We start from the raw sequence: 9584 nt of genomic DNA, 5'->3' as shown, positions 1-9584 counted from the left end.
GAGGTACTGGGAGCACAGCAAAGGTGACCTCTGTCACCCTCTTGTCAGTTACAGTTAACATCATTCATCTACAAAGAGACCCCTGCTTTTGTGCCCTTGGGTGTTAAAGGGTTCCTGGAAGATGAATTAGTTGGGCACTGTCTTTTACTGAAGCTGAAGCGCAGAGCTAGTTTTTCTTGGGATGTATTTTTCCTGCCCGAGGCAAGAGTGACGAGGTCTGTCCCAAACTCCCAAACTGGTAAGAACCAGCAGAGGCCTGCTGAAGCCTTGAGGAGCAGGAGGCAGAATGTATGGGCAGAGGGGCCTGTGTGGGCCCCCTGCCGGTGGTGGGCCCCCTGCCGGTGGGCGGCTTGGTGGGGAGGAGCCGCTGCTTCTGTAATTCAGGACTCTGGGGACCACAGAGGAGAGGGGAGGCTGGTATGGGCTGACCGAAAAATATTAAAGGAGCTGTAGGGTATTTTTTGAACCACCTCTTTGTTCCCTTTTGGCCCCTGAGAGTGTGGGATAAAAGTGGGGTCCACTAGAAGTTGCCCAGTGAACCCAGGGGAAGCTAAGCTGGTTGACATCTTTCTTCCTCAGAGTCAAATTGCTCCTTGCACCTTAAAAACCTAAAGCTTTGGGATGTCCTTTAGACCAGATTAGGCTTGATTCAAATCAACCACACACACAGAGAAATGGGGAAGAATAGGTTATTTTCTGACTCTCTTCTCCACTGACCCACTTCCCCACCCCCCCTCCATGAAACTTCTGTAGGTTGCGAGTTTCCACCCTCCCTGGTTCCCACTGACCACAGCTAGGGCCTCAGAGACCCTTGGGCCTTTGCCAGAATTTCTTCTCTGATTTTAGGGTAGTTGGGGTGCTCCCTGAGGACCTGGGGCAGAGAAAGAAAGGGTATGAGACACCAGACAGGGCCCCCTGCCACTGCACCAACCCCCCACCCCCCGCCCCATCCCACCACTGTCAGGAGCTTACATCATGGCAGACTTCAATGGCTTCCACGAATCTCTTGTCTTTCAAGTAGTTGAAAGCGAGCCTGAAGCCTGTCCAGGTGTAGGGAGGATAAAGACAATGGGTGGCACTCTGATAACCCGAGAACCCCTCTGGTTCCCCACCACAAACAGATCGCAGGCCCTGTGATGTGGGGTCGGGAGGGCGGGCCCCGGCCCCGGCCCCTCCTCCACGCACGCGTGCCTGCCCGACGACTGTACCGATGGCGGGGCTGGTGTGACGGCTGTACTGCCAGGCCAGCTCGTAGTTGGAGGCCGCGTCCTTGTATGACCGCTCCCTTTCCATGATGAAGCCCATGTACTCGTAGGCCTTACAGCAGGACTGCAGGGAAAGCCGGTCAGAGCAGCGCGGGACCCGGCAGGGGCAAGGGCTGGGCAGGGGGTGCAGTAACCCAGACCACTCAGGGACTCCACAGTACCTCCCGCCTTGACAAGAGGGTGAACTGGGTGCCCTCTTCTCAGCTATTCCTATACTGGAATGACCCCTGCCCTCACAGCCCTCCCGCTCTGACGTCCCAAGCCCCCCCCCACTTGCTGACCCAACCAAACCCTCCTTACATGCCACCCTTCCATTTTCTGAGCCCTTCTCATCTCTTCTCCCCATCTGCGTCCCTGTTGCAGGTGGCTGGACCCTGTTCACTTCCTCCTGCCTTGCTTTCCTGTCCTGCTCTGTGGTTCACGGGACCCCTCCTGTCCTGCCTCTTCTCATCTCATTGCTATCCCTGCATCTCTGCCCGCAGAGCCCCAGTGCCTCTCACACACACACCACCCCCCCAGCAACAGCCCCGACGGCGGTGCACCCCTCGCCTTGTTGTATTTCACGCAGCGCTGCAGCAGCTCCAAGGCCAGGTCAAACTTGCCGCCCTGGCAGTAGATATCGGCCAGCAGGAGCCAGCTCCTCTCCAGGTCATCGGCCTCAGCCAGTGCCCACGGGGCCTTGGCCAGGCGCTTCAGCTGCGTGCGTGCCTTGGGGACCTGCTTCAGCAGGGAGCAGGCCTGCGCCATGGCCAGCAGGGCGGGGACGCTGTCCTTCTGTGCAGGCAGGAAGCAGGCATCTTGGCGCCCGGCCCTCCGCCTCGACATGCCGCCCGCCTGCCCATCCCGGGAGCCAGCACACCTCAGCCTGGGCCATCTCAACGAAGGTGCTCAGCGCCACTTCCACGTTGGCCTTCTCCCTGGTCGCCAGCAGGCACAGGCTCTGCAGCAGCCGCAGCTGGGTATGGCCCCCGGCCGAGTGTGGGTAGAACTCCTGCAGCAGCTTCTCGGCGGTGCGCACGCCATGTTGCTCCAACTCCTTCCTGCTGCTGAAGCTGCGGGCACTGGGGCTGAGCAGGAGGGCGCTGGCCTGGCCTGCCCACGAGGCCCTCGCCAGACCTCAATCCAGAGGCCGAGGGCTCTCCCTGCCTTCCCTCCCCACCCCCAGCCAGCTGGGCCCTCACTTGCTCTCGGTCACCAGGTTCTCGAAAGCCTCTCCGCCCACGATCTCGTTGTCTGGGTTCAGACAGATCTGCACCATGTGGTAGGTGGCGCTCTGGCCCCAAGCGCTGTCCTTGCGCGCTTTGTTCAGGAACTTCAGGGCTTCATTGGGCTGTCCTATGTGCCTGCAGCGGAGAAGAGTAACCCCGAGAATCAGATAAGGATGCTGAGGCCCGGGGAGAACAGGAACACTCGGGGGTCACTCCGAGAATCTGCGCAAAGCAAGGGCAGGATCTCTGGTCTCCCCACTTCCCGATGTGGAAGCTGAGCTTCGGCTTCCCCGGCAAAGCCCAGCACGTCTGTTGGGGAGAGCCTCCTACACTCTAGTGGTTCAGATGGTAGAAAATCTGCCTACAGTGCAGCAGACCTGGGTTAGATCCCTGGGTCAGGAAGATCCCCTGGAGAAGGGAATGGCAACCCACTCCAGTATTCTTGCTGGAGAATCACAGGGACAGAAGAGCCTGGTGGGCTACAGTCCATGGTGTTGCAAACAGTCAGACACGACTGAGTGACTAATCACACCTACACACGCCTGCCAAGACACCCCCCGACCCACCAGCAGTAGATGCCTCTGCAGAAGTTGAACCCTGGCTCCAAAGGCACCCGGCTGGACATCTTCTCGGCCAATTCAAAGACGGCAGGGGCGGCCTCAAGTTTGCCACTTCTTCGTAGCAGATCGATTAGTTTGTTCAATACAGGAAAATTGTCTAAAATAAGAGAGCAGAAACCTCCAGGCTGTGATAACCAGTAGCTGAATCAGGTAGGGGGAAGCAGAGAGGACCAGGAGACACCAGTGGACTGGGCTGAACGTGGGCATCCCAGCGGCTCCACTGAGACACCATGAAGTAGTCACTCTTACTGCTCCCATTTCATAGATGAGAAGACTGAGGCACAAAGAATTTGAGTAATCTGCCAAAGGTTACACATCAGGTAAGTGGAAGACCAGAATTCAGACCTAGAAGGTCTGGCTCCAAGACCTGCATTCCTAATAGCTGTGATCTGCTGGGCCTGACATGGGCCTGGCTGGAGCTCAAGCCTAAGCCTCTTATTCATGTCTGGCCCCTTCCCCAGCAAGACAGGGCGGTTTTATGCTACAGTGAGTGGGAAGAGAGCTACATGTCAGGGGAGAATTTCTAGCCACCTCCAGGAGGCTGTGACCTCCCAAGGTGAACTTAGGTTGAGCCACAGTGTCTGGGTTTTGGGGACAGACAGGCAGGACCAAGCACTGCCCTGCCTGAGACCAGGAACTGGCCCCTTGGACTGGGAAAGGGCCAGCACGTTCCACTGGGACTTTATCAGTTTCCTGCCTCTCTGGGAACAATCAGAGAGGAAGGGGCTTCCTCTGCCCGGTCAGGAAGGAGGGGAGAGGGCCCACCCTTCTGGGTGAGAGCAGACCTTGCTGGGTGGGAACTGCCAGCGGCAGTCATGGTGGGCAGGCATGATGCAGCCAGTTAGTTACCTGGTGCTTTCTCCAGGACTTGGTGGTAGAGGTTGATGGCAGCCTCGTATTTCTGTCTTCTAAACATCAGGTCAGCCATCACCTATCGAATTCACATGATGCTGGGATAGCAGCTTGCATGGGCGCGACGGGGAGGCTGTGGTGGGAAGGGAGGACAGGGAAGGAGGGAAGGTAGGAGAGAACTTCCTAGAGAGCATCTCTGGGCACTGGGAGAAGGTCCCACAGAGGGTGGGACAGCCTGGGGAGAGCAGTGGGGGTGAGGATGGAAGGAGGCAGGAAAAGCCGAGGGTGGACACCGTGGAGCCAGCCCCTTCACCCATGTCTGAGAACTGCCAGATGTGGGCAGCAGGGTGGAATGGGGGCTACCCACCTCTACTGGAGACAGCCCTGGAGGTGGTCTGGGTGACAGGGCAGAGAGGGGTAGGACTGGGGAGGGCTGTTTCCTCACACTTCCCGAAGCCCCAGGAACCTGTCCTCGCCTGGCCTTTACCAGCGGGTGTGGTTTCCCCTGGAGTGAATCAGCCTCACCCTCTCCCCTTGGATGTGGCCCAGGAGGGAGGTCGCTGCTGCCCCCTGCTGCCAGCCCACCCCTCCCGTCCGGGGTGACGGATCCAGTGCTGAGTCCGCTGCTGCCCCACGGCCCAGCAGCCCGCCCTGTGGTCGTGGGGCCACGGGCCCGCAGCCTCTCACCACGGAGGCTGCCTCGTGGTTCTTCTCAGTCTGCAGGAGGTCGGCACAGTGCTGCTCACACAGGTCCAGGTGTCCCTGCAGCAGGTAGAGCCTCGCCAGCTCCAGCACCACCTGGACAGGCCCCGAGACAGTGAGCAACCAATGCGCGTCACGGGAAAGCTTGGGCACCCAGGCCTTGTCCTCGCACGCCCACGTTCTGTCAGCTCTGCCTTCAAAGCATGAAAGCATGTCTCTGACCCCCTGGGATGATGTCTCTGGCTCTCCCCCTCTCCCACCCAGTACTATATCGTCATGACTTTTTCTAACTGACCGCTGAGAGACAGGGCCCACTGAGCGCATATTGATCCTTCGGCTTCGGCTCTGACCTCATCTCCTCTGGGAAGCCCTCTGCGCCCCAGGCTCCGGGACAGGTACCCCTCATCTGAGTTCGCAAGTGTCCTGACCCCCCTGTGGGTATCACATGCTATTAGAACTGCCTATGTACTTGTCTGTACCCAGTGCCCGGGGCAGGGACCTTGTCTTGCCCCACTGCGTCTCCAAGCCCTGGCCCAGTACCTGGCTTGCACATATTGGGAATCTGTTAAATGGGAACACATTAAATACATGAATGGGTCTGTCACTAAGCTCTTCATCTCCTCTCGAGTGAACTCCAGCCACCATTTCCCACCTGGAGCCATGCCTCTCACATGACCCTAAACCTCCTTGGAAGCTTAGCCTGGGCTTTATGCCCAGAAAAGCCCCTAGCAGCCACAGTGTCCTCTCCCCACCTGCAAAGGGGACCTGAAAATGCTACACTTGCCACCAAGGGCTGCAGTGGGTGAGGTCCCTGGGATCTGCAGGCCTGCCTACACCAGGGGTCTGTGCCCCTTGAAGGGAACCACAGAGAAGGAAACAGCTTCCGTCCATAGTCAGGGAGCTCTGCAAGGCTTTGTGTCCCAAGGCAAGGACAAGGATCTCACTCCAAGGACCCCACCTTATTGTTAATAGGCGTGTAGGAGAGGGCATCTTTATAAGACTGCACTGCCTTGGCATACTCCTTCTCTGCCAGGTAGTATTCCCCAAACTGGATGCAGATGGAGGCTGCCAGTTGCTTCTGGGAGGGGATCATTTCTGGTCGCTCCAGGGGAACACGCTTCAGGATCCGAGACTGGAGGTCCATGGCCTAGGGAAACCAGGAAACTCTGCGTGAGCAACCCAGAGCCCGATGTGCCAGGTCTCAGGCCAATTCACAGCAAGCCTCCAAGCTCTCATCTCAGAGCTAGCTGTCTAAGCAAGGGCATCTCAGGTCCCCTTGAGCAAATCTGGGTCGCTCTGGACAGGCAAGGCTGCTGGCTGAGTACCCAGGAGGCAAATTGGCACTGCCGTGGGGGCAGGAGCAGGAGCAAAGGCTCTCAAGCAACAAAACACTCCATTGTACTCGGCTCATTTACCTGTTTCCATCACACCTGGCACTCACTGTGTCTAATCTACCTCAGCTGTCCGATAGGCTAGAACAGGCACACAGTAGGTGTTCAGCACAGGCTGTGTTTTGTTGGGTGCATTTGTTTTGAATAGTGTCCTGCTGGGAATTTGAGGCAGCCCCCACAGATAGCCGCGACATAACAGTGATTAAGTGAGTAGCCAGAGAGCACTGGGGCAAGAGGAAACAATGAGGCCAGGGTTAAGTTTTGGGTAGTGGTTACAGATCAGCCCTGGGTTCCCCGAAGGCCAGATTGAGGAATGGAAATCCAGTGGGAAACCCCGAGGATAAGTCACGTCAAGCAGTCAGAGACGATCTACAACCACAGGCACACGCCCCAGGGGCAAGTGCCAGGCCCCACCTTTGGGTACAGAGTGAAGAGGAAGGGAAAAAATGGCCAGGAGTCTCCTAGCAGGGGCTTCTGAGTGGCGCTCGTGGTAAAGAACCTGCCTGCCAGTGCAGGAGATGCAAGAGAGGCAGGTTCAACCCCTATGTTGGGAAGATCCCCTGGAGGAGGGCATGCAACCCACTCCACTCTCATTGCCTAGAAAATCCCATGGACAGAGGAGCCTGGTGGGCTATGGTCCAGAGGGTCGCAAAGAGGCGGACACGAATGAAGCAACTTAGCAAGCACACAGCACTCCCAGCAGGAGACTCTGGGTTGGGACAGGCCAAAGCTGGTTCAAATCTCAGCTCCACCACTTACTAGCAGTGTGACTTTGGGTACATTTCTTCACCTCTTTGAGCCTTATCTGTTAAACAGGAATGCCACAGTGCTTAGCTCAAAGGGCTACTGTGAGAATTAAATAAGTCAAAAAGCCTAGTACAGAACTCGGCACAGAGCATTCAGTGCGTGAGAGCTGCTGGCATTGTCTATTAATAACAGCACAAGCATCCTTGAGGACAAAGGCACTGTCTTCCTCCCTGCCTTCTCCAGTCCAGCCCAGGCGGGTTTCGAGCACTTCCGTGCACAATCAATAAGACAGCGAGGGTGGGGGGATAAGTGGAAGGTGGATGTCAGAGGTGTAACCTGGATCCTCTCTAGAGGGCCAGGCCTGGAGCCTTCCAGACCTGCAGTCCTATCTCCAGCTTCCATCAGGAAATGGCAGATAGACAGCTTAGGTCTACTTGTCAATTACCTTGTTCAAAGTTTCCGTCACATCTTCTTTTTTATGACTCTTGTAAACCTTGGCCAGCAAAAGTAAGCACTTGACATCATTCATCATGGATGGGATGTCTTTGACTGCAAAATGGAAACTCAAAGTAGTGTTTCCTGGCCCCTGGGGAGGGGGCTGTTGGGGGAGGATGGGGGCTGGGTTCGGAGCCCCAGCCAGTGCCTGTCCCCTGCCCCATCCTGCAGGAGAAGAGGGGGTGTATCTGCTCGAAGGCAGGCTAGGGAAGACAGTTAGGGTGCGCTCACCAAAGTCATGATCCAGTGCCTGCTTCAAAACTTTTTCTGCTTTGTTGAACTTCTTTAACTTCAGGAGAAGTTCGGCCAGATCGCAGCACACAAAGTCCTGTCCGCTAATCTTCTGGGCAGCCTCATAATAATTAATTGCCTTCGTGCACACAGGAAATACGGGCATCAGGTCGGGTTTTGTACTTGGGCACCTCACACTGTGCCCCGACCCCCAACCCTGCAGTCACCATGCCTGTGTACCCCTCCAGAACACAGAAGCCTCAGATGCAATGGCCTCCCGCCTGGCACAGGGCTCGAGCCTCAGCCTTAGCAGGTGTTAGCGGGTGGTGGGGAGTTGCTGAGCCCTCTCCTTGGCAACCTGTTCAGGGGGGTCTCTCCTCGCATCCAGCCTCCCACCCAAGCACCCTCCTCCATCTTCCCTGCTGGGCTGGCCCTCCCCGCCCCTGCCTACCCCAGCATGGCCCGACCTTGGTGTACTGGTGGGTCTTGACATAAGCCTGCCCGATCCGGCTGATCAGGGATGTGTCGTGTGGGTTCTTTCTGTAGGCCTCATCATAGACCTCCAGGGCCTTCTCTGGCTGGTGGGGAAAGGGTCTGCCATCTCTCTCTTCTCCCTTACTGGAGAAGCAAGATTGGGCAGGGTGGGTGCGGGGTGCAGCCACTTAGTGTGGTCACGAGACCTTCACTCACCTCCTGAATGTTCATGAAAGCATCACCCAGAAGCAGACTGGTGTGGGGGCCAGGCAGATGTTCACAGAGCTCCCTGCAAAAGTAACCAAAACCTTAGCTCAGCCCTGTGCATCTTTCCTATTCCTGGATCCGTCTCTTCTCCTTCTCACTCATTCTGTCTGCCACCCGTGCACTCACTCATTTATTCATCACCCAATGCTTCTCGGCTCAGATGGGACGCGGTGCTAGCTCCCTTAGTTCAGGCTCTCCTCATCTGTTATCTGGATCATGGCCGGGACTTCCACCCCCTCCTCTGGCCTCCACCCCAAACGCCTAGAACCTTCTTCATGAGGCAGCCTGTTTCTTTTTTTTCCAGCCAAGCCTCACGTGGCATGTGGGATCTTAGTTCCCTGACCAGGGATTGAACCCAGGGCTCCTGCATTGGAAGCACTGAGTCTTTACCACTGAACCACCAGGAAGTCCCAGCCTACTTTTTCTAAACCTTCAATGAGACCATGTCATCTCACTATTTATTGGTTTCCCATTGCTTGTGGTATCACCTCCCCTTCCTCCAGAATTGCCTAGATGGAGTTTTGCCTGAGAAAGGGGACAAGAAAGGTACCCTTGAGGTCCCAACGTCAAATTGTAGAGAGAATTGCCGAGGGCTCCCAATCCCGGCTCTCCATCCTCCTTCACTCACATTGGTTACATTCAAGCCACTGAACATTTCCCCAAGGACAGGCCACGCTGGAACCATGGTTCCCACCAGGATGTGAACCATAATGAGGGGCAAGCAGAACTCAGGGAAGATCACTCCTGTGTCCTTACAACTCAGCAGCAGGTTGGCCTGACTGACCGACCGATCACACTCAGATTCTCACCAGGGGAAATTCCCTACTATTGTCAAACACACTCTGAGAACACGTTCTGAGGCCCCAGGGCAAAGAAGACGATCTGGAGAAAACACTCCTGACACGTGACTGGGACTGGGGCGGTCAGTGCGTGGCCCGGGGCTCACCGGTAGCACCCGATATAGAGGCGGGCGTCCTTGCGGGTCTGCAGGTAGATGCTGGCCATCTTCTCCTTGGCTTCCATGTAGCAGGGCTGCTTGGGTGTGATGCTCTGCAGCACGCTCAGAGCCAGGTCCACGTTGCCCTTGCTCAGGGCCAAGTCCACATTGGCGATGGTGATGCGCATCTCCTCCGGCGTGCCGCTGAACTCGTTGATGGCATCCTGCATGACCTTGGTGGCCTCGTGCTAAGACAAGGAAACCCAAGAGACCCTCCATTTGCTGTCACCCACCACACCTGGAAGCCAGGGAGAGGATGGCCCATCCCCACTTTAGAGCAGCAGGAAGAGGACAGGGAGAGAAAGCTTCTCGGGGTTGAGGCCCACTGTTCCTGG

The 9584-nt window shown here is 56.8% G+C and overlaps 1 protein-coding gene across 7 annotated transcripts in view; it reads right to left on the bottom strand.

Moving 5' to 3' along the window:
- TTC21A (tetratricopeptide repeat domain 21A) overlaps positions 1 to 9584 on the bottom strand; it is a 41426-nt gene that overhangs the window by 6212 nt on the left and 25630 nt on the right. For 2 of the 7 annotated variants that reach the window (XM_025272317.2, XR_003105607.2), the window contains exons 15-29: positions 9199 to 9437; positions 8202 to 8274; positions 7979 to 8089; positions 7512 to 7650; positions 7231 to 7334; positions 5606 to 5794; positions 4633 to 4743; positions 3943 to 4024; positions 3040 to 3190; positions 2447 to 2608; positions 2125 to 2332; positions 1815 to 2039; positions 1209 to 1329; positions 973 to 1040; positions 789 to 871 (exon numbers count right to left, since the gene is read on the bottom strand). In XM_025272317.2, the coding sequence (XP_025128102.1) occupies positions 794 to 871; positions 973 to 1040; positions 1209 to 1329; positions 1815 to 2039; positions 2125 to 2332; positions 2447 to 2608; positions 3040 to 3190; positions 3943 to 4024; positions 4633 to 4743; positions 5606 to 5794; positions 7231 to 7334; positions 7512 to 7650; positions 7979 to 8089; positions 8202 to 8274; positions 9199 to 9437 (2061 nt within the window). In that variant the 3' untranslated portion in view covers positions 789 to 793. Of the gene's footprint in view, positions 1 to 10; positions 872 to 972; positions 1041 to 1185; positions 1330 to 1814; positions 2040 to 2124; positions 2333 to 2446; positions 2609 to 3039; positions 3191 to 3942; positions 4025 to 4632; positions 4744 to 5605; positions 5795 to 7230; positions 7335 to 7511; positions 7651 to 7978; positions 8090 to 8201; positions 8275 to 9198; positions 9438 to 9584 lie in introns of those variants that run through there. The other 5 variants (XR_003105608.2, XM_025272321.2, XM_025272319.2 and 2 more) reach the window with 5 other exon arrangements.

Source organism: Bubalus bubalis, chromosome 21 (assembly GCF_019923935.1).
Source record: "Bubalus bubalis isolate 160015118507 breed Murrah chromosome 21, NDDB_SH_1, whole genome shotgun sequence".
Lineage (NCBI taxonomy): Eukaryota > Metazoa > Chordata > Mammalia > Artiodactyla > Bovidae > Bubalus > Bubalus bubalis.
Note: the sequence above shows the minus strand (reverse complement) of the source record. Positions and strands in the feature narration are given on the sequence as shown.